Source organism: Balaenoptera borealis, assembly GCF_965194805.1.
Source record: "Balaenoptera borealis genome assembly, chromosome: 13".
Taxonomy (NCBI): domain Eukaryota; kingdom Metazoa; phylum Chordata; class Mammalia; order Artiodactyla; family Balaenopteridae; genus Balaenoptera; species Balaenoptera borealis.
Genome location: NC_138870.1, coordinates 106115174 through 106142868, shown reverse-complemented (window position 1 = coordinate 106142868; position 27695 = coordinate 106115174). Strand labels below are relative to the sequence as shown.

General features: G+C 60.4%; 2 protein-coding genes across 16 annotated transcripts; both read left to right on the top strand.

The window, feature by feature from the left end:
- The first annotated feature begins 13 nt into the window (after nt 1–13).
- HDAC10 (histone deacetylase 10) lies at nt 14–5524 on the top strand. Of its 11 annotated transcripts, none has more exons than XR_014233299.1 (19): nt 14–219; nt 299–433; nt 662–758; nt 989–1086; nt 1186–1290; nt 1453–1521; nt 1703–1829; nt 2008–2073; nt 2241–2300; nt 2378–2467; nt 2606–2712; nt 2793–2860; nt 2933–3200; nt 3320–3404; nt 3795–3886; nt 4029–4085; nt 4362–4440; nt 4698–4824; nt 4911–5049. XR_014233299.1 is itself a non-coding variant. In XM_082350302.1 (19 exons), exons 1-19 carry the CDS (start codon nt 161–163, stop codon nt 5097–5099), a joined length of 1908 nt encoding a protein of 635 aa, XP_082206428.1. In that variant the 5' UTR covers nt 14–160; the 3' UTR covers nt 5100–5524. The 11 variants fall into 11 exon arrangements, 9 of the variants coding, with proteins under 9 accessions (XP_082206428.1, XP_082206423.1, XP_082206424.1 ...); XR_014233300.1 differs by having other exon boundaries at nt 4029–4127; XM_082350302.1 differs by having other exon boundaries at nt 3101–3200; nt 4029–4127; nt 4642–4824; nt 4911–5524.
- Nucleotides 5525–5653: 129 nt separating this feature from the next.
- Nucleotides 5654–27648, top strand: TUBGCP6 (tubulin gamma complex component 6). 5 transcript variants are annotated; one of them, XM_082350292.1, is made up of 25 exons: nt 5654–6655; nt 7523–7686; nt 11115–11325; nt 17058–17231; nt 18241–18362; nt 19126–19204; nt 19316–19425; nt 19588–19679; nt 19775–19914; nt 20946–21095; nt 21566–21647; nt 21732–21820; nt 22038–22153; nt 23351–23489; nt 23803–23874; nt 24085–25309; nt 25477–25535; nt 25740–25875; nt 25956–26124; nt 26213–26354; nt 26448–26642; nt 26799–26853; nt 26938–27151; nt 27224–27423; nt 27503–27648. In XM_082350292.1, the coding sequence occupies exons 1-25, from the start codon at nt 5915–5917 to the stop codon at nt 27592–27594; spliced, it is 4968 nt and encodes a 1655-aa protein (XP_082206418.1). In that variant the 5' UTR covers nt 5654–5914; the 3' UTR covers nt 27595–27648. The 5 variants fall into 5 exon arrangements, 4 of the variants coding, with proteins under 4 accessions (XP_082206418.1, XP_082206417.1, XP_082206416.1 ...); XM_082350291.1 differs by having other exon boundaries at nt 26721–26853; XM_082350290.1 differs by having other exon boundaries at nt 25477–25875; nt 26721–26853.
- The last annotated feature ends 47 nt before the right edge of the window (nt 27649–27695 follow it).

The window sequence follows — 27695 nt, the reverse complement described above, 5'->3', positions numbered from 1 at the left end:
TTCCTGTCCGGGCTCCGCGCCCGCGCCCCCGGCTGTGCTCCAGGCGTTGGGCTGCTCCCTGGGGCTGCCAAGGGGGGCGGGCAGTGCACTCACCTGCCTGTGAGTGGTAGTGTTTGGGTCCTGCCCACCCTGAGTGGCCCAGAGCGACCACGGTCAGGCCATGGGGACCGCACTTGTGTACCACGAGGACATGACAGCTGCCCGGCTGCTCTGGGACGAGTAAGTGGGACCTGGCAGAGGCAGAGACGGGGGATGAGGAGAGGCTCTGCTCTGGACTCTGAGCTCTCTGTCCATTCAGCCCCGAGTGCGAGATCGAGTGCCCGGAGCGCCTGACCACAGCCCTGGAGCGCCTGCAGCAGCGTGGCCTGGAGCAAAGGTGTCTGCGGCTGGCAGCCCGGGAGGCCTCGGAGGCGGAACTGGGCCTGGTGCACAGGTCAGACTTGGGGCGGGCCTCCTGCCCCTGAAGCCGCGGTCCAGGACCTGGGCCTGCCCCAGCCTGCTGGTGCCTGGCAAACAAGCCTCCCCCCAAAGCCTCAGTTTCACCGTTGGATGGGTGGGTGAGGGAGCAATGAGGGGGGCGGTCCCACTGGGGGTCCAGGCCCTGTTTCTCCTCCACCTGCTCCTCCAGGTGACCCTGCCTTGCCTGCCTGCCCCTTTGCAGCCCGGAGTATGTGGCCCTGTTGCAGGGGACCCAGGCCTTGGGCACCGGGGAGCTCCAGACCCTGTCTGGACAGTACGATGCCGTCTACTTCCACCCGGTGCGTGCCCTGGGGACACACCCACCCACACAGTCACACATCCGGGTACTTGTGCCTGTTCACGGGCAATGTTCCCGTGTGCCAGTGCCCTGCTGGCTGCTGCTGCGGGCGCCCGGGACTGGCCTGGCCAGTTCTGCTCAGTGCTTGGTGCCCTGCAGCCTGGCACAGGACTTGGTAGAGCCTGTGAGGGGTAGTGGGCAGGGGGCTTACCTGCACCCCTGCCCTAGCAGAGTACCTTCCACTGTGCCCGGCTGGCCGCGGGGGCGGCGCTGCAGCTGGTGGATGCAGTGCTGGCGGGAGCTGTGCGCAACGGGCTCGCCCTGGTGAGGTGAGAGCTGCCCCCTCCCCTGGCCGCCCCGACCTGTGGGTGGCCCTGTGAGGACACAGGATGACCCTGACACGCCCCACACCCCACTCCCACCCCCAGGCCTCCTGGGCACCATAGCCAGAGGGCTGCCGCCAATGGATTCTGCGTGTTCAACAACGTGGCCATAGCAGCCAAACATGCCCAGCGGCAGCACGGGCTGCACAGGTTTGTGCCAGTCTGGCTGCAGGGTGAGGCCCAGGCCAGAGCGGAAGGCTGCAGAGGGGGCCTTTGAGGGACCCTACCCAGCTCCTTCCCATCCTGGGCCTGGCTCCTGGCCTGGAGGTGGGAGGCCCTGCCCTCAGTGACCCCAGAGCTGTCTGTCCCCAGGATCCTCATCGTTGACTGGGATGTGCATCATGGCCAGGGCATCCAGTATATCTTTGAGGATGACCCCAGGTAAGCTGGGGGTGGGGACAAGACCCTCCCCTGCGACCCTACTTTTCAGGACGAGCACAGCCCAGCCTGGGAAAGTCTGAGGGAGCAGACGTGGCTGTGTGCTCGGTGGGGTGGGGTTAGGCTTCTGCAAGGAGCCCTGGGGCTGAGGGGCCTGCCCTCTGGCCCCGGCTGACTGTCGCAGTGTCCTTTATTTCTCCTGGCACCGCTATGAGCACGGGCGCTTCTGGCCCTATCTCCGAGAGTCAGATGCAGACGCTGTTGGGCAGGGCCCGGGCCTTGGCTTCACTGTCAACCTGCCCTGGAACCAGGTGCTTGCCCCTCACCCCGGGCCCCCCACCCAGAGCCCCTCCCCCAGCCCACATTCCCCCCTCCCCCGAGTGCAAGCCCAGGGCGTCGTGCCAGGATCACCCCCAGAGCCCGGGTCCCAGGGGTGAGGACCCTGCCGTCCTCCCTGGCAGGGCCAGCACTGATGCCCCTTGGCCACAGGTCGGGATGGGAAATGCTGACTACGTGGCCGCCTTCCTGCATGTGCTGCTGCCCGTGGCCTTTGAGGTGACCGTGTGGGGGGTGGAGGCGGTCTCAGTGGCAGGGGGTGGGGGCGATGCGGTGCCCGGAGTGGAACAGAGCCCCTGGGGTGAGGAGGATCTCTCTGGAGGGGCCTCCCCTCCGCCTCAGCTCCAGCTTCTTTTCTGCCTCTCCCCACCGGGCCCTGCCTGCAGTTCAACCCTGAGCTGGTCCTAGTCTCCGCGGGATTTGACTCAGCCATCGGGGATCCCGAGGTGAGGGCCTGGCCTGGCTGGGGAGGGCTTCTGGAGTCCTGGGGCCAGATCCTCATCATACCTGGCTCTGGTTGCAGGGGCAGATGCAGGCCACGCCAGAGTGCTTTGCCCACCTCACGCAGCTGCTGCAGATGCTGGCTGGTGGCCGGGTCTGTGCTGTGCTGGAGGTGATTGTGGCGAGCTGGGAGGGTGCATGGGCCGGAGGCTGAGAGGTGGTTGGAGGGGTCCTGCCTCGTGGGGCAGGGCGTCCTGCCTGGGACCCAGACACCCCTGCCCTTCGTGTCTCTGCCCCCTCCTCATCCCAGGGTGGCTACCACCTGGAGTCACTCTCGCAGTCCGTGTGCATGATGGTGCAAGCGCTGCTGGGAGACCCTGCCCCGCCCCTGTCGGGGCCCATGGTGCCGCATGCCAGGTGCAAGGGGCAGGACGGAGGAGGGTGGGAAGGGCCAGGGGTGGGAGGCCAGGCCTCACTGATCCTGCTTCTCCTCGCAGCGCCCTGGAGTCCATCCAGAGTGTCCGGGTAGCCCAGGCCCCTCACTGGATGAGCCTCCAGCAGCAAGGTCAGCGTGGCCTGGGTCGGGATGGTGCCTCAGGCTCTCATGCAGTGGCTGTGACACTGAATCACCCCCTAGGTGTGGCCCCTGTACTGAGTCCCAGCCCCCGCTCCCCAGAGGGGAGGCCCTCGCCTCTGCTGCTGCCTGGGGGGCCCGAATTCAAGGCAGCAGCGACCCAGGACGTGGCTGCCCTGAACTCCCTCCTGGACCAGCTGCGCCTCAATCCCACGCCCCCTGTACGCACAGCTGTTGCCTTGACTGCGCCAGATGCTGCCCTGGCCCTGCCCTCTGATGTCCTCTGTGAGGAGGGGTCAGCCCCACAGGAAGAGACGCAGGCCTGGGCCAGGTGGGCAGGGTGGGCCTGGGGAGAAGGCCGGGACCATGTCTGCACATGTGCCTGTGTGACTCATCTGTGGTCTGTGTGTCATTTTGTGTCCTCGTGTCCTTCTGGTTTGTCCACCACAGGCCACATGAGGCCCTGGCCCAGGACAGGGCCCTCACTGCACTCGGGAAGGTCCTGTACCTCTTGGACAGGATCCTGGATGGGCAGGTAGGGGCACCGGGGAGGGGCTGGGGGGTGGCCATGGAGTCAGGGGCAGGGCTCAGGACCTGCCTGCGACAGGTGGCCTGTCCAGGGGAGGTCTGGGTGGTACAGAACCATGTGGACATGAGCAGTGCCTTGTGCCCAGGACCCTTTCCAAAACAGCCCCCAGGGACAGGGTTCAGGAACACCCCCCCTCAGTTCCCTCAACGAAATGCTCTTTGGCAGACAAGTGAAGGGGATGATTTATAGTTTTATGCATCTTATTTTCAGAAATGGAGCAATTTGACCTCAGAGTGCACAGGTGACAGCCATGTAGACACGGGCCAAAAGAAGGGACAGATGGGTCTGTTTATGTGGTTTGGGAGTTACCCTCTACACCTGTTATCCACTCCACAGGTGAGCAGTGGCATTGCAGTCACCCCAGCCTCTGCTGCAGCTGCCACCCTGGATGTGGCCATTCGGTGTGGCCTGTCCCACGGAGCCCAGAGGTAAGCCTCACATGGCTGGTCTGAGGCTACGAGGCAGGGCCCATGGGCACCCCCTGCCCTGGCTGGCCACGTGGCAATGGCTCTGGGAATGGGCTCCAGGCGGGGTGAGTGCAGCTTATCCAGGAGCCAACTCTTCCTCCAGGCTGCTTTGTCTGGCTGTGGGACAGCTGGATCGGCCCCCAGATCTCACGGATGATGGGTATGACTCTCAGGTCATGTGTATGTCCGGTTCTGCAAGTAGGTGGGTGGGCACATCACCCTGGATCCCCAGGGGTGACAGGTGGGTGGGGCGTTCCGCAGCTGGAGTTTGGCAGAAGGGCCCCTGGGAGCAATGCCAGGAGGGTCTCCAGCACAGAGGGTCAGCGGTCTTAGCATCCCTGCCCCCTGAGCTGTCCTTCTTCTGTCCGGGCTCTGGACAGTGGGCGGCATCTCACACACAAGCTCATGTATCCATATGCTTGCTCTCCCCTGGAAGGAGGACTCTATGGCTGAATATTGGGGGCAAGGAGGCAGCTGCCCTGTCCATGTTCCACGTCTCTGTGCCACTGCCAGGGGTGAGTGGTGGTGTCACAGGGCAGGGCAGCTGCTGCTCACTGGCGTCGGCATGAGGGCCAGACCCCTGGCCTTCACCTGCCCTTCCTGGGGGGACTGTGGGTGTGTCTGCCCACCTGAGATTGGGAAGTGGGGTGGCCTGAGCCAGCTGGAGGGGTGTTCCCTGGATGAGGGGTTGGGCTATGCTGCTGTCCCTCCCATAGACGACTGGAGGGTTTCTGAGCTGTGTCCTGGCCCTGGTGCTGCCCCTGGCCTACAGCTTCCAGCCTGACCTGGTGCTGGTGGCGCTGGGGCCCGCCCATGGCCTGCGGGACCCCCAAGCTGCACTCCTGGCTGCGCTGCTTCGGGGCCCAGCAGGGGGCCGAGTCTTGGTCCTTGTGGATGAGGTGAGTTGGGCGGGGTGGACCTGCTGTGGGGTGGGAGGTGAGGAGAAACCAGCAACTCACTGCTTCCACCTCTGCTGCTGACTCAGGAATCCACACCCCAGCTCGCGGTGGTCCTGGCCAGGGTGTTGCATGGAGAGGCAGCCCCTAGCCTGGGTCCCTTCTCCATGGCCTCCCCAGAGGAAGTGCAGGCCCTGATGCAGCTGAGAGGGCAGCTGGAGCCACGGTGGAAGATGCTGCAGGTGGCCAGTGAGGCTGGGGGGCCAGGCTCAGGCTGAATGCTTGGGGCCTTGGGCGACAGCTGCCTTAGAGTTCTGTGGCGGGACGGGCTCACGTCCTGGGGAGTGGGGTGCTGCCCTGAACCAGCTCATAGCCGCGTCAAGCAGTTGTGCACCTCTTCCCAGCTCCTCCTTGAGTGCTGTGACCTGGTAGCTTGAAATCGGCCAGGGTGGGAGTATTTACACCCCGGAAAAGACACCACTAACTAGTCCCCCAAGAGCCTGTTGTTAACCATTCACCAGCACACTTCTGCGCGAGGCCTCTTTCCTGAGGGCTAGGCTACGGGGCTGCCCGGGACACTGGCTCAGGGGCCCTGTATCCCCCGCCCCAGAGCAGACTCCCCCCCTCCGGCCACCCGCCTCTGCACGGATGGCCCCTCCCTCGCTCCCTCCCCGTCCAATCAGTAAACGTCGGTTAAGCGAAAGTCTGACTCCGTCTCCCTTATTGAGCCCGATTTAGTTAACTCAGTTGATTACGGCCCCAGTTTCCCCACCCGCGGGAACGAGGCTCCAGGCCGGAAGTGCCCTTGGTAGGCGGCCTCCAGGCTCCGCCCCCTCCGCGCGGGCCGCCCGCCTCCCGGGTGACGCAGTTCCGGTGCGCTTGCTCCGGCTGTGTAGCCGGTCGCGTGGTGGTGACGCGGTGGCGGGAGCTGGGGCCGCGCGCTGTCCCCAGAGTGAGGGGACCCGGCGGGCAAGCGGGCGCGTGGGCCTGGCCCACGCTCCGTCCTCGGCGGTGCCTCTGCCGGCCGTCCCCTCTCCGGGGCCCCGAGAAGGCGAGCCAGGCCGCGCTCGAGGGCCCGGCGTGAGGAGGGGGCATGGCCAGCGTCCCCCAGCTGGTGGACGACCTGTGCGAGGCCCTCCTGCCGGCCGCGAAGGCTCACTATGGCCAGCGCCGCGGGAGCCGCAAGAAGGCCAAGCAGAGCCTCAAGAGGGTGGCCTACAACGTTCTGTTCACGAGCCTCTTTCAAGATGAGACCCGCAAGCTGCAGCCCGGCCTCCCGAGACTCCCGGTGAAAAACAGGATCCTCATGCTGTCCTTCGACTTGCGAGTGAGCGGCCTGGGCGCCGAGGCCGACCGCCTGGAGGAGTTGGTGGAGGAGCTGGAGGCCGCGCATCGCCGGCCGCTGGCGGAGCTGGGATCCGTGCTGGACCTGCTGGTGCGGCTGGCGGGCAGCGGGCCCCCGCGCATGCTGCGGCGCCGGCGGGACTTCTTCTTGCACAGCCGGCCCGTCGGGAGAGACGTTCCCTACGGCGGCTACGACTGCGCCGACCTGAGCGGGTTGGAGGCGGACGTGCGGTCGCTCATCTCCGGAGAGGAGTATTTCTGTCGGGACCTGGTCCGGAAGACGCTGCAGGTGATGGAGGCGGCGCCGGGCACCGGCCTGCCCGCCGTCGGGCTCTTCTCGTATGGCGACCCCTGCGGGGACAGGTTTGAGAGGGACACCCGTGTCTCGCTCTTCGGAGCCCTGGTGCACAGCCGCACGGCCGACCTGGACGTCCGCCTGGACCTGCCCCCGGTGCCGGACAGCGCAGACCTCTCCGGACTGGCCATCAAGGTAGAGTGTTTGCTTCCTGCCTCCGGCTCCCCGGGCTTGGGAAGGGCCTCGTTTGACCTTCCTTCCATCGGGGCAAAGGGAAGACAGCTGGAGTCCGGGGCACTGGCGGCTGAGCCGTGGGGCGGGGCTGCCGGTGCGGACCCCCACCCCACCCCCCTCCCGCGCAGCCCCCGGCCACGTGCCGCTTTCCTCTTGTATTTAGTGTTCAGTCACTTCTGTTCTCGAGTTGATGTTTAAATTCAAGTTCATGAAGATGAAATAAATCCGGTTCTTCCCTGCGTTTCAAGTGTTCAGTAGCTGTAGGTGGCAAAAAACATTTGTCCGTGCTGTTCGTGCAGTGTTATATGCTTTTTTCCCGGTAAGGTGGGATTTTTCCGTTATTAAGTAAATTGTCGTTTGCCTTTGCATTTTGCGGCTTTGCTGAAAGGGTGCTCTGTCATCGTTCAGTTATTCCCTTACTGTGAGGCACTTAGATTGTTTTCAATCATAATGCTATAGCAGACATTTTGGCGGACGTGAGTTTTCTTGTGTCTACATGAATTTTTTATGCTGGGTTCCCCAAAATGGGATTTCCAGATCAAAGACATCTTGTGAAAAATGTCATTGTAAGTTATTTTGAGGCTCGTGAGCCTCAACAAGCCTGTGTTGTGTGAAATTGAGAATTGGTAATGAATTAGTTTAATTCCTTAAATGATTCCCTAGGGGTGAAAACATGGTGTACTACTTATGTGCTTGAGAAAAATAGAAGAAGGGTTCTGTCGGGTCTTTCCCATAGAGTAAATGGAAGCGTCCCTGGAACTGTCATCCCACTCGGGTGAAATCTAGACACCACGTCCAGGTGAAATGTCCTTTTCCCTTGGCCTCCAGGTCCCTTCGAGCGTGGATCAGTCGGAAGATGAAGGGTTCCAATCAGCATCCAATCTGACTCCTGATTCCCAGTCTGAGCCGGGCGTGACTCCAGACATTGACCTGTGGGACGCTGTACTCACCTACGAGGCCAGCAAGCGGAGGTGCTGGGAGCAAGTTGGATGGTTCGTGAGCTTTGCCTTAAAATGCACAGTGCCCTCCCCCCCCACCCCCCGACCCCAGGTGAACCTGGCCTTTACTCGGAGAGCCCAGGTGGTTGGGATTAGGAACCTGGAAGTTTCAGTCAAGCTGTGTACAAGTTGTCTGCACTCTAGGGGTTGAGAGAAGTGCAGGGGGAAAGGGCTCTTGGGCCTCTGGAGGTTCCCACTGAACCAGTAACTTCTGCACATCACATTTCGCAGTCCGAGTGGTCAGTTGGCAACTGAATTACATCCTGGCCACGGTGGCTCCCAGTCCGAGGTGTCTGAGGGCGGCCTGGCAGGCTGTGTGGTCAGTGCCGGGCATGGGGTGCTGACGAGGGAACGTTCTTCACATCTAGAACGACTGAGGGTGGTCCTCTCTGGTGAGAAGTTCGGTCATCGCAGTGTTTCCCTGATTGGGGCTCTTCCCGTCCACGGCCTCTGCACACAGGACCTCTCAGTCTGTAGTGTGCTGGTGTCTCGCAACCTCCCAGAGTGGGGGTAGAGGACACATTTCCCAAATGTTTGGTCATGGGATACTCTTGTTGCATCTCATCTGCGGCATTTCTGTGGGATGCCCGTTTGGGGAGCACTGAGTGAGAGAGGTGGGGTTCACAGGGAGCCGAGTGTCTTCTGGTGCAGCCTCGGCTCCTGCAGGGTCTCCCAAGGACGAGCCCGCACTCGGGGGTGTTGTGTGGGCCCTGCTCCTGCTGGGATAGCTTTCCTGGCGTGGTCGTCTTCCCCCACGTGGATTCCTCCAGGCAGGGCCAGCCTCCTGCTTCCCCAAGCACCGTCGGTTTTGGTGGTTGTCTTGTCTTTGAGGGGCTTCTCTGCCCTGTGACTTCCTGTTAAGTCTTCACCCTGTCTTGTGTGTACAAAGCAAATCTAATCACTCCGCTGTTTGCTCACCCCTCACAAGTCTAAACACTGGCCATCAAGCAGCTACTACTTTCTTTTGTAAATCTTCGCTAGCGCTATTTCATTTAGCAGTTCCCACTTTGCTAGGCTCAGTTTTGCAGGTCACTGTTCAGGAGACATGGTTGCTCAGCTGGTCAACATCCTCGTCCCTTTTTCTGAATGCGCTTAATCTCCTCAGTGTCCCCCGAAAGCAGAACTGACCCCACAGCTCCAGCGTGAGGAGTACCTCGCGGTGTCCCTTCCAGGAGGACGGCAGCCAGCGCGTTGGCCTGTGCCCCGCGCTCCCGCAGGAGACGCCCGGCCGCCTCGCGGCTGGGCACGGCCTGAGCTCACTCCCCCCAGGCTCTTCCACTGCCTGCTCCATCATAACCTGGTGCCCCAACCCCTGAGGCCTGTCACTCAGGTTCATTTGGAGAACTTGGGAACTCGTTGCAGTGAAATCCCAGCCGCCTGCTGGTTCCCTGCCGGGGGCTCTGACGAGCGGGCAGTGGAGGCTCCCTGCCCACCTGCAGCCCCTGGATTGTGAACTCTGCCCTCGCCTTGAGAACCCCCAGAGGGCCCCCGCCCCTGTGCTTCAGCCTGTGAGCCAGCGTCGGTCTCCCTGCTGCCAGGAGTCCTCTGCGTCTGTCGCCCTTTCTGGGGAAGTGGTTTCATTGATGTTAAAGGCCAGGTTCTCTGTGGGGACAGGTGTGAGTTTGTTTTCCTTCACGGACTCTCCTCCCTCAGCTCTGAGCCACCGAAAGGCTCGTGTGGCCACAGTGGTCGGGAGTTGACCCTGGAAGAGTGGGCAGGAGCCTAGCACTCAAGTGCGCGGTGGGATGGCGCCCGCAGCACATGCACCCCCCCGGGGACCCCCTGGAGGGCCGTTCGGAAGGACCCTGGAGCTCCGAGTCTCCTCCTTTCCTCGAGCTCTTCCTGCCCCGAGGGAGTGTGGGCTGGTGTCGTAGCCCGGCTGGGCCCCACCTGCTGATCGGGGCACTCAGGACTGGCCTGCCCGCTTCTCCTGCCCACTCGGCTGTCCTCCACTCGGCCAGCACCACTTTCCAGGGATGGAGATCAGAGGTGCGCCGCCACTCCCCCTGCCACGCCTCACGGCCTCCCCGCCTCCCCATCTGGACTGTGGACCGCCGGCCCCTGCCCTCGCCCTCCCCACACTGAGCCCCCAGCACCTGGCCCCTTTCTCTTCCTGTCTCTGGGCTTTCACACAGGCCGCTCCCTCCGCCAGGGGCGCTGCTCCAGCGTGGCCTTGCTGCCGGGGCCGGGACCGTGTCCTGGGCGGTGAGTCGCGCCTCCTTGTAGCTTGTGTCTGCGCACCTGCACCTGCCCCGTGAGGACAGGACTGCGCTCGTCCTGCTCTGGCCGCTGCTCTCAGACACTTGCTCGATGAGGGAAGGAGCGCATTATGGTGCAGTGTTCGTTAAAAAGCATTTTTGGTTTTAACAAGTTCTGAGATTTTTCCTGGGCTCCTTTTATTAAGAAATTACTTTTTCCAGTGGATTTTAAAAAACGATTCTTTCATACTTTCAGTAGGGGTTGATGGTTTCCAAAGGAATATTTAAGAAGTGATACTGTCTTTTTGGCCTTTTTTGAACAGTGTGACTGGGCTGGGCAGACACTGGTAGTTCCTGAACTTCCTACAGGACCCCTATAGGCAAAGACCTCAGGGGTGGACGTGTGCCCAGAGCCACGCTCTGTGAGACCCAGCCCCCCTGATTTCTCCTGGAATTGCAGGAGACTTTTTGCTCTGTACGTTCTTTGTGCTTTTCTGGGGGGAGGGGGATAAAATGCCCGTAACATAAAATTTAACATCTTAACCCTTTTTAAGTGTACGGTTCAGTGGCATTAAGGACATTCATGTGGTGTGACCATCACCACCATCCGTCTCCAGAACTTTTTCATCCTCCCAAACTGAGACTCGGTCCCCATTACACACTCACTCCCCCTCCCCCAGCCTCTGGCCCCCACGCTTCTCCTTTCTGTCTCTGTGGTGTGACTACTTCAGGGACCCCACAGGAGCGGGGTCACTCAGTACTTGTTCTCTCGTGACTGGCTTGTATCACTTAGCATCACGCCCTCAGCGTTCCTCCATGTTGTAGTATCTGACACGTTGTGTCAGAATTTCCTTTCTTTTTAAGGCTGGATAACAGTTCCCTCGTGTGGACGGATCACGTCTTTATCCACTCCTCTGGCGATGGACACGTGCGCTGTTGTTAATGTTCTGCTCCGAGCTTGGGTGTTGTTTCCCACGTAGAGGCCATCGCGAGCGAGTGGTCGGCCGGAGGACCGCCGTGTGCCCGGAGGCGCTGGGCGGTGCGGGCATTTGCTGCTGCTTCTGGACCCTTTCTGCGCGGCGCTGACTGCCTGCCTGCCGCGCGCTGCCGGGGGGCTGGGGCCGTGGGGAGTCACACCTGGTCTTAGACGTTTTATGCTCTTGAACCGCTGTTTGTCCCGCCTTCTGTTCACGTCCGCTCGCTGCCCCCCTCTGTCCCCCACAGCCCGCCTGGCCACCGAGAGGAGCCCTACCTCACCGAGGCCGGAAGGGCCGCCTTCGACAGGTCCTGCCGGCTCTGCCAAGCGGGGCTGCAGGTGCTGGGCGGGGGCCTCCTGCAGGCCCCGCAGCCCGTCCTGGTGAAGGAGTGCGAGCTGGTGAAGGACGCGCTCAACATCCTGATTGGGGTCGTGTCCGCCACGTTTTCCCTCTGCCAGGTAAGGACACGCTCACACGCGACACACCTGGGCGCTGGGGGGGGGGGGGGCAGCGGCCACAGAGTCCAGGGTGGCGTGTGGTCGGGAAGCCGACTTGGCCTCCTGCCTGGTGATCGTCTTCTCGTTTCAGTTCTAAAAAGTATTAATTTATTAACATCCTTTTAAAAACTGAATAAAAGCTGTTTCTTGCCATCAGTGAAAGAAGAGAAATGTACCCGTTTCCGCAGATCCTCGAGAAGTGCCGGGGCTGGGGGGCCCTCTGAGCCCTCCCGGTCGCTCTCCTGGCCGCGGGGGGCCGGCTCAGCTGGGCAGTCGCTGCACTTTATCCAGCCTTTGCCTCTTGCTGGGTGTTTACTGAACAAAAGATATGTTTACGGGAATGAAGCCTTTTGTATGTGTTGTTCTGCAACTGCTTCTTTTGTCCTGTGCCCGGTCTCTGTCTTCAGTGTACTTCCCAGGGCTGTTCTCAGGTGGAGCGTGTGCTAGAAGCACATCCTGGGCTTGGCTCAGACACGCTCCAGCCGGCTCCAGGCGGTCCCGGTGCTGGTGCGGGTGCTGGTGCTGGCGCTGGGGTGCCCTCTGGGACGCTGTTCCAGACTCCGTGTTCATGGCCTCATAGTGTTCTGTTGTGTGAATGGTCCTTCTCTATGGAGTGGAATCAATCCTCTCTACCCTTTTTAAATTGTGGTAAAACAGACGTAACTTAAAATTTACCGTCTTACCCACTATTAAGTGTACTATTCAGTAGCATTAATTACATTCACAATGTTGTGTAATCATCCCACTATTTCCAAAATTTTTCATCTTCCCAAACTGAAACTCTGTCCTCGTTAAACACTGACTCCCCATTTCCCCCTCCCCCAGCCTATGGCACCCACCTTTCTACTTCCTGTCTCTCTGATTTTCCTCATATGAATGGAATCATACAGTGTTTGTCCTTTTGTGTCTGACTTATTTCATTCAGCATAATGTTCTCAAAGTTCATTCATGTTGTAACCAGTGTCAGAATTTCCTTCCTTTTTTAAGGCTGAAAAGTATTCCATGCATATATAGACCACATTTTGCTATCCATTCATCAAGTTGATGGACACTTGTGTGGATTTCACCTTTTGGCTATTGTGAATAGTGCTGTGTGAACATGGGTGCACAAGAATCTGTTTGAGTCCCGGCTTTTAGTTCATTTGGATATATTCCTAGGAGTGGAATTGCTGGATCATACAGTAATTCTATGTTTAACTTTCTGAGGAACCAACAGATTATTTTCCACCATGGCTGCACCCTTTTACACTCGCTCCAGCAGTGTCCTGGGGTTCCAGTTTTTCTGCATCCTTACCAATACTTGTTATCCCCCCACCCCTTTTTTGGTAAATAATAGCCATCCCAGTGGGTGTGAAGTGGTATCTCATTGTAGTTTAGATTTGCATTTCCATCATGACTAATGATGCTGAGCATTTATTTTTTTAAAGATTTTTTTCCCTTTTTGTTTTTAATTAATTAATTAATTAAGTCTTGGCTGCGTTGGGTCTTCGTTGCTGTGCGCAGGCCTTCTCTAGTTGCGGCGAGCGGGGCTACTCTTCGTTGCGATGCACGGGCTTCTCGTTGCGGTGGCTTCTTTTGTTGTGGAGCATGGGCTCTAGGCGCACGGGCTTCAGTAGTTGTGGCACACAGACTCAGTAGTTGTGGCGCACGGGCTTCTTTGCTCTGTGGCATGTGGGATCTTCCTGGACCAGGGCTCCAACCCATGTCCCCTGCATTGGCAGGCGGATTCTTAACCACTGCCCCACCAGGGAAGTCCTGAGCAATTTTTCACGGGTATATCTTTTTTGAAGAAATGTTTATTCTAGTCCTTTGCCTTTTTTTTGGGGGGGTGTGGGTTTAGAGAACGGAAATGTATTTTCCCATAGTTTTGGATGCTGGAGGTACAAGGTTAAGGTGCTTGCAGAATTAGTTTCTCCTGAGGCCTTTCTCCTTGGCTTTCAGACAGTTGCCTTCTTACTGTGTTCTCACATGTCCTTTGCCCATTTTTGAATTGGGCCGTTGAGTTGTAGGAGTCCTTTATACATTCTGGATATTAATCCCTTATCAGATATATGATTTGCAAATATTTTCTCCCATTCTGTAGGTTGTTTTTTCACTCTCTTGATAGTATCCTTTGAAGTACAGACGTTTTTAATTTTGATGAAGTTCAGTTTATTTATTTTCTTTCTTTCGTTGCCTGTACCTTTGGTGTCATATTTAAGAAATCACCAAGGGCTTCCCTGGTGGCGCAGTGGTTGAGAATCTGCCTGCCAATGCAGGGGATGCGGGTTCGAGCCCTGGTCTGGGAGGATCCCACATGCCGCGGAGCAACTCGGCCCGTGAGCCACAATTGCTGAGCCTGCGTGTCTGGAGCCTGTGCTTGGCAATGAGAGGCCCGCGCACCGCGATGAAGAGTGGCCCCCGCACCGCTATGAAGAGTGGCCCCCGCTTGCCGCAGCTAGAGAAAGCCCTCGCACAGAAACGAAGACCCGACACAGCCATACATACATACATTAAAAAAAAGAATGTAAGCAGACAAGAATAGCATTAAAAAAAAAAAAAAAAAGAAAGAAAGCCCTAGAATTAATTATAAAAAAAAAAAAAGAAATCACCAAATTCAAGGTCTCTATGTTTCCTTCCAAGAGTTTATTGTTTTAGCTTTTAAGTTTAGATATTTGATCTATTTTGAGTTAATTTTGTATATGGTGCAGGGGGAGGGTCCAACTCAGATCTTTTGCACGTGGATGTTCTGTTTACTGAGCACCATTTGTTGAAAAGACTGTTCTTTCCCCATTGTATGGTCTTGGTATCCTTATGCATTAATTGACCATATATGTGAGTGTTTATTTTTGGACTCTCTTCTGTTCCACTGGTCTTCATGTCTGTCCTAATGTCAGTACTACACTGGTTTGTTTTTTTGGGGTGCCGTGCCGCGCAGCTTGTGGGATCTCAGTTCCCTGACCAGGGATTGAACCCGGCCCATTGCAGTGAAAGTGCTGAGTCCTAACCACTAAGGTAGCAGGGAACTCCCCAAGTTCTACACTGTTTTGATTACTGTAACTTTGTAGGAAGTTTTGACCTTGGGAGGTGTGAGTTTTTTTTAAGATTGTTGTGGTTATTCAGGGTCCCTTGCAATACCACTATGAATTTTAAGATGGTTTTTCCTATTTCTGCTAAAAACACCATTGGGATATTGATAGGGATTGCATTGAATCCATAGATCGATTTGGGTGTGTTATTATTATTATTATTTTTTTTTTGGCCACACCGCACAGCATGTGGGATCTTAGTTCCCTGACCAGGGATTGAACCCGTGCCCCCTGCAGTGGAAGTGCTGAGTCTTAACCACTGGACAGCCAGGGAATTCCCTGGGTGTATTATTATCCTAACATTATTAGACATTCCAGTCCATGAACATCGGATGTCTTCGCATTTATTTAGGTCTTTAATTTCTTTCAGCAATGTTTTCTAGTTTTCACTGTAACAAGTCTTTTGCCTTCTCAGTTAAATTTATCTCTTAAGTATTTTATTCTTATATTACATTTGTAAATGGAATTGTTTTCTTAGTTTCCTTTTTTTGGATTGTTCGTTGCAAGTGTATAGAAATACAACTGATTTTTGTATGTTGATTTCATATCCTGGAACTTTGCTGAATTCGTTTATTAGTTCTAACAGGTGTTTTGTAGATTCTTTAGTGTTTTCTGTATATAAGATCATGTCATCTGCAGACAGATAATTTTCTTCTTCCTTTCCAATATGGATATTAAATTTTCTTCTTCTTACCTAATTGCTCTGGCTGGGACTTCCAGTATTATGTTGAGCAGAAGTGGTGAAACAGGCATCCTTGCCTTGTTCCTTATCCTAGGGGAAAAGCTTTCAGTCTTTCACCACTGAGTGTCATGGGAGTTGTGGGTTTTTCACACGTGACCTTTATCCTGTTGAGAAAGTTCCATTCTTTTCCTAGTTTACTGAGTGTTTTTATCATGAAAAAGTATTGAGTTTTGTCAGTTTTTTTTGCATCAGCTGAGATGATCATATATAATTTTTTCCTTCGTTCTATTAATGTGGTGTATTACATTGATTTTTTAAAAATAAATTTATTCATTTATTTATTTTTGGCTACCTTGGGTCTTCATTGCTGTGTGTGGGCTTTCTCTAGCTGTGGAAAGCCGGGGGCTACTCTTCATTGCAGTGTGCGTGCTTCTCATTGCAGTGGCTTCTCTTGCTGCGGAGCATGGGCTCTAGGCACGCGGGCTTCAGTAGTTGTGGCATACGGGCTCAGTAGTTGTGGCTCACGGGCTCTAGAGTGCAGGCTCAGTAGTTATGGCGCACGGGCTTAGTTGCTCTGTGGCATGTGGGATCTTCCCGGACCAGGGATCAAACCTGTGTCCCCTGCATTGGCAGGGGGATTCTTAACCACTGCACCACCAGGGAAGTCCCTACATTGAGTTTTGTATGTTGAACTACCCTTGCATTCCTGAGATAAAACCCACGTGGTCATGGTGTATGATCCTTTAACATGCTGATAGATTCAGTTTGTTAATATTTTATCAAGGATTTTTGCACCTGTGTTCATAAGGGATGTTGGCCTGTAGTCTTTTCCTTGTAATGTCTTTATCTTGCTTTGGCATCAGGGCAATACTGGCCTCTTAGAATTAGGAAGTGTTCCCTCCTCTTTAATTTTTGGAAGAGTTTAAGAATAACTGGTGGTAGTTCTTTAATTGTTTGGTACGATTTACCAGTGAAGCCATATGGTGTTGGACTTTTCATTTTTGGGTTTTTGTTGATTTTATTTTCTTTAAATTATAAAATTCACATGACGTTAACAGTTACCATCTTAACTTGTTGGGAGGTGTTGTGCTGGTCCCAGCCTATTTTTTTTTTTCAATCAATCAATCAATTAATTAATTAATTTAAGGCCGCGTTGGGTCTTCGTTGCTGTGTGCAGGCTTCCTCTAGTTGTGGCGATCGGGGGCTACTCTTCGTTGTGGTGCGTGGGCTTCTTATTGCGGTGGCTTCTCTCGTTGCGGAGCACGGAATTTGTGGTGCGCAGGCTCAGTAGCTCCACAGCACGTGGGATCTTCCCGGACCAGAGCTCGACGCGTGTCCCCTGCACTGGCAGGCTGATTCTTAACCACCGCACCACCAGGGAAGCCCCTCTGTTCCCTTTTTTATTGTTTCTCTTCTTCTGTTAGCTTTGGGTTTCATTTGCTCTTTGTCTGCTTCATTAGGGTGTACGGCGTGGGTATGTATTTGAGACCGCCTTCTTGTTAATGCAGGTGCCTCCAGCTGCGCGTTTTCCTGTTCACACTGCTTTCACCGCATCCCACGAGTTTGGTTGCAGTCAGCCCTCTCTTAGGTCGTTTCCGTGCTCTGCGGTTGTCAGCCATATTGTGGGGAGCATGCCATGGCAGATATTTGTGTGCCTTTTCCATTATTTCCTTGGGACAGGTGCCTGGGAGTTGAATTGCCAGATCTAACGGCAAGCACTTTCTTACAGCCTCAGCCCCAAGCAGGTGTTTGTGTGCCCTCCTCAGGTAGCTTGGAAGGCCTTCTGCCTCCTGCACCCTCTCCTGTGTGTGTCTGGGTCGGGGCACCTGGTCTTGGGGGCGCTGTGGGCAGCGCTGTGGTTGGGTGCAGGGCTGGAATGGGATGCAGCACCACGTGGGGCTCTGGATACCCGGCCCCAGCGACCTCCCCTCTGTCCTGCGCAGCCAGCTCCGGCCTTCACGGTGAAGCAGGGCGTCCACGTCTCAGGAGCGTCCCCCGAGAGCGTCAGCGGCCTCCTTTCGGAGGTGGCCGAGTGCGGGACCCACTACGCGCGCCTGAGCCACTTCTCTCTGCAGCCTGTGCTGGACGCCTCGTGCAGCGAGGGCCTCGTGTTCCAGGTACGGCCCCGCCTCACGCTGCTGCAGGCGTGCCTGAGAGCCGTCCGCAGGTCCCGCACCAGGGCCTCTGAGCACAAACAGTGTTCTCCTCGGTGACGTCCAAAACCCGTCAGTTACCCGTCAGGAGTGGGGTGGCCGGCGATTACGCCTTACCTGGCCCGTCACTTCACTGGAAGCCTGGGGCAGACGTGTTGGGGCCACGAGAGAGTGTGAGGCAGGTGTGGCCAGTGCTGGGGGCCCCGGGGGCAGGCCAGGCGGTGTGTGGGGGGCCCATGCTGCCTGTTCCCCACTGGGTCCCTGGCGTGGGGCTGAACCAGGTCCTCTTGAAAGCCTTGTCTTTGGCCCATTCGCGGGCCACAGCCCCCAGGACAGCGGGGGCAGCTGCGTGGGAGGGGCATCCAGACTGAGAGAAGGGCGCGGGCACCGCGGCGGGGTTGCTGGGGTGACGTGATGAGGCTCAGGTTCTAGGACGGGTCCCACAGGGCTGGGAGGGCGGAAGGAAACCAAGACAGGACTGCTGTGTCGGCTCTCTGGGGTGTGAGGGCGGGACGGCCGTCTCCTTGCTGGTGGGTGCCTGACGTTTGTTCTGGAGTGTTCCACGCAGACCTCCTGGAACGGCGTGAGCTGAGCTGGGGCCGTGCTGCTGTGGTGCTGCCCAGAACACGTGTGTCCTCGAGACCCCAGTGGTCTGAGCAGCCAGAGACCCTCTGAGGGCTGGCGTCTGTGCGCAGAGCCCAGCTGCTTGGGATCCGCAGGGTCCGATTTCCCGGTGCAGCTGGCCCTGGCTGCGGGGACAGGATTTGCAGTGGCCTCGGGCTCCCGGCCAGGCTGGGTGTCTGCACGTGACCCACAGATGCCCGTTCCTTGGAGCACGGAGCCCCAGGGCTGGGGGTGGAAGCCCTGCCTTTTGCCTGCACCAGCTCGCGCTCCGGTTCTGAGCTTGGTGGCAGTGCCTCAGCGCCCGGCCGCCCTCCTCCCAGCCCCCTGCCCCCTGCCCCCTGCCCCGCAGGCCTTCACCAGCGGCCTGAGGAGGTACCTGCAGTACTACCGGGCTTGTGTGCTCTCCACCCCGCCCACCCTGAGCCTCCTCACCATCGGCTTTCTCTTCAAGAAACTGGGCCGGCAGCTCAGGTGAGCCTCAGCACGGCAGCCTGGTAGCTGGACAGGGGCAGGCGTGGGGCTTGCTGGGTGGTGGGCAGCCATGAAATCAGCCCTCCTGGCGGGCGTCTGGACAGCCCCTTGACCCAGCTGAGTTCACGAGGTGCTGGGTGCTGTCTGTTGGCAGCCCACCATGCGGGCCCTGCCCAGGATCGGGGGCTCCTGCCTGACAGGCACACAGGGTGCCTACAGACAGACCCGGCCCCTGGCACCCAGGAGCCAGTTAGTAAACGCCAGGCCGAGGCCCGCTGGCAGGTGCCACCTGGAGAAGGCAGAGTGGGGGGCTGGGGCGGGCTGAGGGGTTCAGTGGGAGAGGAGTTCTTGCAGGCAGAGGGGAAAGAGTGTGGAGGTCCCGGGGCTGGAGATGGGAGCCTGGGGGCGTCTGGAGGGTGCTGTCGGGGGCCGCGCTGCCGTGTGGAGCACGGCCTGAAGCGGGGTGTCGGGGGCGAGGGCCCCGACGGGGACTTGGCAGCCATCCAGGGCAGAGGAGGTGGCAGCCTGGGGGAGGCGGGAGAGTGGCAGGTTTGGGGAAGGGTGGTGGACTCAGGGGAATTCAGTCTTGGCCAGACCTGGGAAGGAGGTGGAGATGCGTGGGGCGCCCTGGGAGGGGCCCGGCAGGAGGCTCACACCTGAGGTCCTTGAGGTGCAGGTGGTTTTAAAGTCAGGCCATCTGGACAGGCAGAGGAGGGTCTGGGACGTGTTCTGCTCACCTGGTCTCACCGGCCTGTGTGTCCAGGTACCTGGCTGAGCTCTGCGGTGTCGGCACTGGACTCCTGGGCGCTGGGGGCGGAGCGCCCGGGGCTGCGTTCCCCACTGTGAGTCTGGGTTCCTGCTGGGTGTGGGCCTGGCCGGCGCCGGGGGACGGGCAGGGCTCCCCGCCTGCTGCCTGTGCCGTGTGCGCTGAGCCCTCGCCTTGCCGCCCGCAGGGGGTGAGGCTGCTCTCCTACCTGTACCAGGAGGCCCTGGATAACTGCAGCAACGAACACTACCCGGTCCTGCTGTCCCTGCTGAAGACCAGCTGCGAGCCCTACACGCGGTGGGGGCCGCACGGGCTCGGGGCGCCTGCTCGGCGCAGGGATCAGAGATCGGGGCGGCGCGGGGAGGGCGGGATGGGGGGTTCGGACTGTGGGCTCCGGGGCGCAGCTCTCTACCCCCGTGGGTGCCACCCGCCTCACCACTGGCCCACCCGCCCTGGCAGGTTCATCCACGACTGGGTGTACAGTGGGGTCTTCAGAGACGTTTACGGCGAGTTCATGATCCAGGTGAACCATGAGTACTTGGGCTTCAGAGGTAGGTGGTGGCCGGCTGCCAGCTGGGACCCCACACCCTCAGGCGGGTCAGGGCCGTGGTGAGACGCAGACCCGGCTGTCCCGTCCCGCACGTAGATAAGTTTTACTGGACCCACGGCTACGTGCTCATCTCCAAAGAGGTGGAGGACTGCGTCCCCGTGTTCCTGAGGCACGTTGCCCACGACGTGTACGTCTGCGGGAAGACCATCAACCTGCTGAAGCTCTGCTGCCCCCGGGTGAGGAGGGGTTGGCGCGCGCCACCTGCAGCACGCTGCCCGCCTGTCGCCTGCCAGCCCCGGCCCCCTGAGGCCTGGCCATCTGTCCTGAGCTCTGGGTCAGCTGTGTTGGACCAGGGGTCGTGGTGACCTCTCCCTCAGTTTCCCTTGAGAGTTTCATGAGCTCAGCTTCAGTTGAGTTTCTGGGCACTTGTTCACAGACGGGAGGAGAGCTGAGGGCATTTCAGAGGCCAAGGAGGCAGTGGGCTCCTCCCCCCGCCCTCCGCATTGGAAGCTGCCCCGGCAGGACAGGGGTGGGCTGCGTCGCCAGGAAGGTGGACCCAGGGAGTCGTGTGCAGGGGTCACAGGGCTTGGCTGTGCTCCATGCGGCTGAGGCTCTGTGGAAGATGGCCAGGTGGCAGTGGTCACCTGGTGGGGTGTGGACCGGCAGCCTCTGCCTGGAGGCGCTGTCTGATGTCTGAGCAGGCTGGCCAGGTGTGTGGACCTGGGGGTTCCTGGCAGTGGAAGCGCCGGGTGCAGGCCGGATCAGGGGGCAGCAGCCGGCTGAGTGCAGGGCTGAGACCAGACTGGAGCGGCCAGGACAGGCTCAGGGCTGGGTGGGAGCGGCCCATGCAGGGGAGGAGACCCATATTGGTGAGCCCCCAGGAGCAGCCTAGAGGTTGGCTGCGGGGAGGTGGGGCTCTGGGGGGGGCGGGACTACATGGTGGGCTGGGCCCTGGGGAGAGGGCTGGCGGCCGGGGCAGTCCCGTCTGAGCTGACCTTAGCAAGCGCGTGTGAGTGTGTCCGGCTCTTGGCGGCTTCTTCTGAAGTGTTACTTGTGGGAGCCAGACCTGGCCTCTGCCACAGGGCAGCCTTGGCCTGGGCGGAAGCCACCCAGCCTGTGACGTCCCGGAGCCGTGGAGGATGTCAGTGAGGAGTGCAGCGTCTCCGGGGAAGCAGGCTGTCCGCGTGGGTCGCCAGAAACAGGGAGGCAGAGAGGGGTGTGGGTCTGAGTGCCTCTGGGCTCATGGCAGGTCCTCCCTCCTCGGCAGCATTACCTCTGCTGCTCCGATGTCCCCGTCCCTCGCATCTTGGTGATATTCTCCCTCGAGGAGCTGAAGGACATCGAGAAGGACTGTGCCACCTACGTGGGCCGGATGGAGAGGGTGGCGCGCCACAGCTCCATCAGCAAGGAGGAGAAGGTGAGGGGGCACCTTGGGCCACGGGCCTGGCCTTGCGCCTCCCGCTCCTCTCTCCTCCCAGGGTGGGCTGGACAGTGGGCTCCCCTCCTGCTCAGGAGGGGCAGGTATACTGGGGCCCAAGCTGTGCGCCTCCTGTGGACTGGGGAGGGGTTTGATGGAAAGTCCTTCCTGGCCCGGCACCTGGTGGGCAGCGGGGAGATGTGGGCCGGGCAGACCCCAGAGAACAAGTGGTGGGGTGGCGGGGAGCGCTGGAGGTGCAGGAGGCTGTATACCCCACTGGAGCGCCCTGGCCTGGCCCCAGATTGCTCTGGGAGAGTGTGTCGACTGCCTGGGAACCAGCCTCACCACTGTGTGGGGCGGGCACCGTGCCCCCGGAGCCCACCCGGGGTCTGAGCGGACCCCTCTCCCAGGCCGTCCCAGGGGCACGGGAGGGAGGATTAGATGCATCAATCACTGGTGGTCTTTTTCAGGAATTACGAATGGAAATTGCAAAACAAGAATTAATTGTCCAGGCCCGGGAAGCTGCGTCCAGGGTCCTGAGCGCGCTCAGCGGTGCGTGTGGCTCGGGTCCCCCTCTGTGTCGGGGGGCTGCCTGCTGGGGCTGCTCATCACGTGCCCCCTACTCTCTCGTCGCAGATCGGCAGCTGTCTGAGCGGATGGCCTTGGACGCCCAGAAGCGGGAGCAGTTTCAGAGGCTGAAGGAGCAGTTTGTGAAGGACCGGGAGGTGAGCGGGGCTGGCCCGCGGGTGGCAGTTTGTGAAGGACCGGGAGGTGAGCGGGGCTGGCCCGCGGGTGGCAGTTTGTGAAGGACCGGGAGGTGAGTGGGGCTGGCCCGGGGTGGCAGTTTGTGAAGGACCGGGAGGTGAGTGGGGCTGGCCCGCGGGTGGCCCAGGCTCGGGGAGTCGGCCTCACCACTGGGGCCGGCGGGGGGGTGTTGTGCAGCGCCGCCGGGTGGCCAGGCAGGAGGAGCTGGATGATGACTTCAGCTACGCCCGCGAGCTCCGGGACCGGCAGAGGAGGCTGAAGGCCCTGGAGGAGCAGCTGGAGAGGAAGGCCAGGTAGGCGGCCGCGGGCGCAGTGGCCACTCCGGGTCGGCCTCCCTGGGACGAGGGCACCGCGGGGACACCGTGGCTCATTTGATCTCTGTGATGGCCCTTTACCTTTTATTTTGAAACCTTTCAGGTGTACGTTCAGGCTGGAAGAGTAGTGGTCTGAACTCAGAATGTCTTCTTGCGGTCGGTTTGTGTGGATTGGGGTTCAGGATCGGTCCACACACTGTGTTCCTGTCGCCTCTCTGTCTCTTTGTTTCTTTTAAGTTAAACAGCTCCTGTTTTTCTAATTTATTCTTAAACCTGTTAGCAGCTTGACAGAGAGACAGGAATTTCTCCAGCACAGTACCTGAGAGTCTGTCTCTTGCTGTGCCATCAGCTTGTCCCGCCCTCCCCTGCATTTCCCATAAGCTGGCAGCAGAGCTGGCATCTCGAAGGGGGGCCCTTTGTGGGAGGGGCTGTCCCTTCCTACTCATTGTCTCGGGGTCTCAGTTGTCCTGACCTTGGGGACGGTTTATGGAGCTGTGACGGAGCCAGCAAGTGATGAGCGCACGTGCCTCCGTGCTGTCTTGTGTGTACACACGTGTGTGTGTGCGCATGTGAGTAGATGTTATTCACCTGTTTACACGAGGAGGAAACTAGGTGTAGAGGCTGTGTCCCTGGCCTGTGGCAACCGAATTAAAAATGGCCGGTCCAGGTTTGAAACCAGTTTCCTGATGGCGAGAGGATCAAAATCGTTGGGTGTTGACATGCCAGGCCAGCTTTGAATTAAGCAAATAAAATGTTTACACTGCACCCTGTGTACCCTTTTGCATTAACAATCAGTTCTCTGGGGTTTGCTTCAGCGGAACGGGAAGTTGCCTTTTATGCGGCTGAGAAAGCGAGGCCTTACCTCCTAGAGGGCCTGGGCAGCCCCCGGCCCCTCGCCAGTCCCTCTGCCTCAGGCTGTGTAGGCGCTCATTCTGGTGTTCACTCAGCAGAGTGAATTCACTGGGCCTGCCCTCTGGGGGCTCCTCGTCTGGGGGCCAGAAAGACCTGCCCAGCGAGGCCCCTGCAGGTGTTGCGGCAGCAGCTGCCTGGCCGGGGAAGGCGCTGGGCGTGTGGCCTGCCCATCGGGGGCCTCTGCCACGGAGAGCATCCAGCCCACGGGGCACTGGCTGGACGGTGGGGTGCCCGTGGTGACCGGTCCCCTGTTGGTGGCTCCAGGCAGGCGCTGGTGGATCATTACAGCCAGCTGTCCGCAGAGGCAGCTCGGCGGGAGCGGAAGGCGCTGTGGACGGTCCGGAGGCACAGATTGGCCGGCGCTCGGCTTCGGTTTCTCTTGGAAGATCAGAGACGCGTTCAGGTAGCGCTGCCGTTCACCCGGGAGCTCTTCCCCGGCCCCCCGGGGCCTCAGAAGCCCCTGAGGTCGCACGCAGACCTTCCTGTGTGCCCGCTGGAGGAGGATGAGTAAGGCTCTCATCACGTGCTCAGAAGGGTTGTGACCGGGAGAGGCCGTGCTGCCCTCAGACGACACAGGTGGTGCCAGGCGCCAGCCGGGCTGCGAGCCAAGTGCCGCGTGAGCCCCGCCGCATCGTGGTGCCCGACAGGCGCGGGCCGTGGGGCTGTGGCTTCCACCCCCACGGCTGCCGCCGCACATCCTGCTGGTTGAATTTCAGGAGCTGCTGGAAGACATGGCTGAGGGGAAGCCCCTGGAGCCGCTGGCCGTCCTCCCGGGTGCCCGCTCCCAGGTGAGTGCCCGCTCCCAGGTGAGTGCCCGCTCCCGGGCGAGGGGCTGGGGCAGGATCCAGGGCATGTAGGGTGGGGCTCGGAGCTGGCTGCCCCGTGCCTGGCCTGTGTCCCCACTGCCCCCCTAGCGTGGGTTTTGGTGCTGGTTGCAGAACTGAACCTGGGGGACAGAGCCAGATAATGGGAGGGATCAACGCGCACTTGTGTTTCAGCCTTCCTTTCTGGGCCCTGAGCTTCCAGACGGAGGCGGCAGCTGCGATTCTGGGCGTGAGGAGCAGCACGAGGCTGCCCGGGACGGCCCCGACAGGCAGAGCGTGCTGACGCCGCAGCCCCTCGAGTCTCCAGCAGCGGGGGCCTGCGGCTCAGGGCCAGGCGCAGGCCCGCCGTCAGAGCAGGCGGAGGAGCCGGGGCCGTTCTCTGTGGGCCTCAGCATCCAAGACTTCCTGCCCGCGGCCCAGGGGGCTGAGCAGCCTGTGCTCACCAGCGCGGCCCCCGTCCTGGACGAGGCGCTGCAGACCATCGGCTCGGACCTGCCTCCCCTGGCTCCGTCCGCAGCAGCGGACACGGGGCCCTCCGGGCCACAGGAGTACGATTTCAGAACCATCCTGAGGCCGGCTGTGGCCGCCCCAGCTTCCCCAGGGGCCCTCCAGACTGCAGGAGGCAGCTTGGGCAGTGAGGGGCAGCAGCTGCGGGAGGACACTCACGTGCAGCCAGGCACGTGTGTCCCAGATGGGCGGGTGGCTCTGCCTCACACGTACCCCCCCCAGCACACCTCCCACCAGGAGGAGAGCAGCCAGGCCACGGGGCAGCTCTGTGGGCAAGTGGCAGAGCCTGGTGTTCCCACAGAGGGTTATGCTTCTGGAATGGCTCTCTCCCGGCCACGGTGGAACGTCCACGGACACGTGTCTGATGCCAGCATCAGGGTGGGGGAGAACGTGTGGGATGTGGCCCCCTCCCGGCCACGGTGGAATGTCCACGGACACGTGTCTGATGCCAGCATCAGGGTGGGGGAGAACGTGTGGGATGTGGCCCCCTCCCGGCCACGGTGGAACGTCCACGGACACGTGTCTGATGCCAGCATCAGGGTGGGGGAGAACGTGTGGGATGTGGCCCCCTCCCGGCCACGGTGGAATGTCCATGGACACGTGTCTCAGTCCAGTGTGATGCTGGGGGTGCTCTCAGGGGAAGCCGAGCCCAACGTGCCTGGGCCCCCCTGGGCGCCCCCTGACCATGGGTCCCAGTCAGGCCTCAGCTTGGGAGCCCAGAGCCCTGCCCGGGAACAGGAGCCACGGCTGCCTGCAGAGACGGCCTCAGGCGGCTCCGGTGCGCAAGTGGCTGGACCTGGCTCTGGCCGTGGGGAGGAGAGCGGCCTGCAGGCCTTGCTGTCTGCGGAGGCTGCACCCGCTGCTCTGGAAGATGGTATCCCTGAGGAGCCAGGTCAGTGGGGCCCCCAGGGCTGTCCTGGGACGGGGGGCGTCCGTGAGCCCAGGAGGGGCGGGGGGAGGGCGGGTGAGAAGCTGGCTGCCCTGGGGACTTGGTGGGGCACTGCCCTGCGGCAGGTGCTGGGCCCTGATGCCCCCTCCTACCCCGTTTGTTTCGCTCAGGCCCGGGGGCGAGTGGGGACTCCCAGGATCTCTCTCCAAGTGGCCCTCCGAGCTCACAGGTCAGGGCAGACGTGATCAGGGGTTGGGGATCGGGAGTCGGGGGAGCGTGTGCTGCTGGTGGGCCCGCTGCCCCCACCTGGCCTGTCGTGGGCAGTGAGGGCTCCGTCCTGGGACTGGGCAGCACGTGGGGGATTCCCCCCGCCCCGTCCATCCTCTTCCACACGAGGGGAACAGGCGGGTTCCTTGAGGCTGGGTTGTCTCAGGAGGGCGTGGACACCCGGAGCAGCCCAGGCCCTGGCGAGGAGGCGGCCCAGCGCTGGGACAGGGAGCAGGCCTACTTGGCAGGCCTGGCGGGGCAGTATTGCCTGGAGCAGTACCCGGACAGCTACGAGGCCATGTGTGAGTGGGCTGGCCGTGGCGGGAGGGAGCCTGGCCGGCGTGTCCCTGGTGCGGGACCGTGGTCCGTGTCACCCCTGCAGCAGAGCCTCCCGTCGCCCGCCTCCTGCACCACGGGCTTCCCCGAGCTTTCGCCCTCCCCGAGGACCCCGGGGCCCAGTCAGACGCGGACGAGAGCGCGGTGCAGCTGAGCGAGCTGCTGCCACTGCCCGTGCTCATGAAGCACTCCATCACGGCCCCGCTGGCTGCCCAGTGAGTGCCCGCCCGGCCCGCCCCGCCCGGCCCTCCTGCCCGGCCTTCCCTGCCTTGCCGGCCAGTGACGCCAGGCCCCTCCTGCCAGCGTCTCCCTGGTGAACAAGGCCGCGGTTGACTACTTCTTCGTGGAGCTGCACCTCGGGGCGCACTTCGAGGCGCTGCGGCACTTCCTGCTCATGGAGGACGGGGAGTTTGCGCAGTCCCTCAGCGACCTGCTCTTTGAGAAGGTGAGCCCCGGGTGGGGCGAGCACAGGTAGGGCTGCGGGAGGGGGTCCGGAGGCCTCGGGACACCTTGGGACACCCGTGCCCTGCTGCTGCAGCTCGGGGCGGGACAGACGCCTGGGGAGCTCCTCAGCCCGCTGGTGCTCAACTCCGTGCTGAGCAAGGCCCTGCAGTACAGCCTGCACGGCGACACCCCGCACGCCGCCAACCTCTCCTTCGCCCTCAAGTTCCTGCCCGAGACGTTTGCCCCCAATGCCCCGGACGTGCTGAGCTGCCTGGAGCTCAGGTACAAGGTGAGTAGGGCCCCCTTGTGCAGATGGGCGGGGGACGGTCCCGGGACGCAGGGCGTGCTAAGTCGGCTTCCCTGGCAGGTTGACTGGCCCCTCAACATCGTGGTCACCGAGGGCTGCTTGAGCAGGTACAGCGGCATTTTCTCCTTCCTGTTGCAGTTGAAGCTCATGATGTGGACACTCAAGGATGTCTGCTTCCACCTCAAGCGCACAGGTGAGCCTCGCAGGGCCCCGGTGTCCCCTCAGCCCGTGGCCGTAGCTCAACACCCCCACCCCCCCCCCCCCATCCCCCCCGCAGCACGGGTGAGCCACGCGGCCGGCTCGGTGCAGTTCCGCCAGCTGCAGCTGTTCAAGCACGAGATGCAGCACTTTGTGAAGGTCATCCAGGGCTACATCGCCAACCAGATCCTGCATGTCACCTGGTGTGAGTTCCAGGCCAGGCTGGCCTCGGTGGGTGACCTAGAGGAGATCCAGCGTGCCCACGCCGAGTACCTGCACAAGGCTGTCTTCAGGTGAGGTGCGGGGCCGGGGCCGCGTCCCCCGGGTCGGGCGCGCTCACCGCAGCCCCCGCCTCGCTCCCCCAGGGGCCTGCTGACAGAGAAGGCGGCGCCCGTCATGAACATCATCCACAGCATCTTCAGCCTGGTCCTCAAGTTCCGCAGCCAGCTCATCTCCCAGCCCTGGGGCCCGGCCAGCGGCCCCCGCGGCCCCGAGCACCCCAGCTTCGCCCTCATGCAGCAGTCCTACAGCACCTTCAAGTACTACTCCCACTTCCTCTTCAAAGGTGACCCCTCCCCTGGGCCGGGCAGGGGCAGGTGGGGCGGGGGCGGGGCTGAGCTGCTCACGGACCCCCCTCCCTCCAGTGGTGAGCAAGCTGGTGAACCGCGGCTACCAGCCCCACCTGGAGGACTTCCTGCTGCGCATCAACTTCAACAACTACTACCAGGACGCCTGAGGCCTGTGTGGCGTGGCGGGTGCCTGGGCTGGAATAAAGGTGCTGCCCGCCCCACTCGTGCCTCTCTCTACCGGGCGGGGCCGGGGCGGGGGTAGAACGAA

Bases quoted from the DNA above. Each gene is read 5' to 3' on its own strand.
- HDAC10 (XM_082350294.1), top strand. From the start codon at position 161: ATGGGGACCGCACTTGTGTACCACGAGGACATGACAGCTGCCCGGCTG. The intron at 3,887-4,028 runs GTAAGCCTCACA...CTCTTCCTCCAG, and splicing joins CTGTCCCACGGAGCCCAGAG to GCTGCTTTGTCTGGCTGTGG. The intron at 4,825-4,910 runs GTGAGTTGGGCG...CTGCTGACTCAG, and splicing joins TCTTGGTCCTTGTGGATGAG to GAATCCACACCCCAGCTCGC.
- TUBGCP6 (XM_082350290.1), top strand. From the start codon at position 5,915: ATGGCCAGCGTCCCCCAGCTGGTGGACGACCTGTGCGAGGCCCTCCTG. The intron at 21,096-21,565 runs GTGAGGGGGCAC...GGTCTTTTTCAG, and splicing joins CCATCAGCAAGGAGGAGAAG to GAATTACGAATGGAAATTGC. The intron at 21,648-21,731 runs GTGCGTGTGGCT...CTCTCGTCGCAG, and splicing joins GGTCCTGAGCGCGCTCAGCG to ATCGGCAGCTGTCTGAGCGG.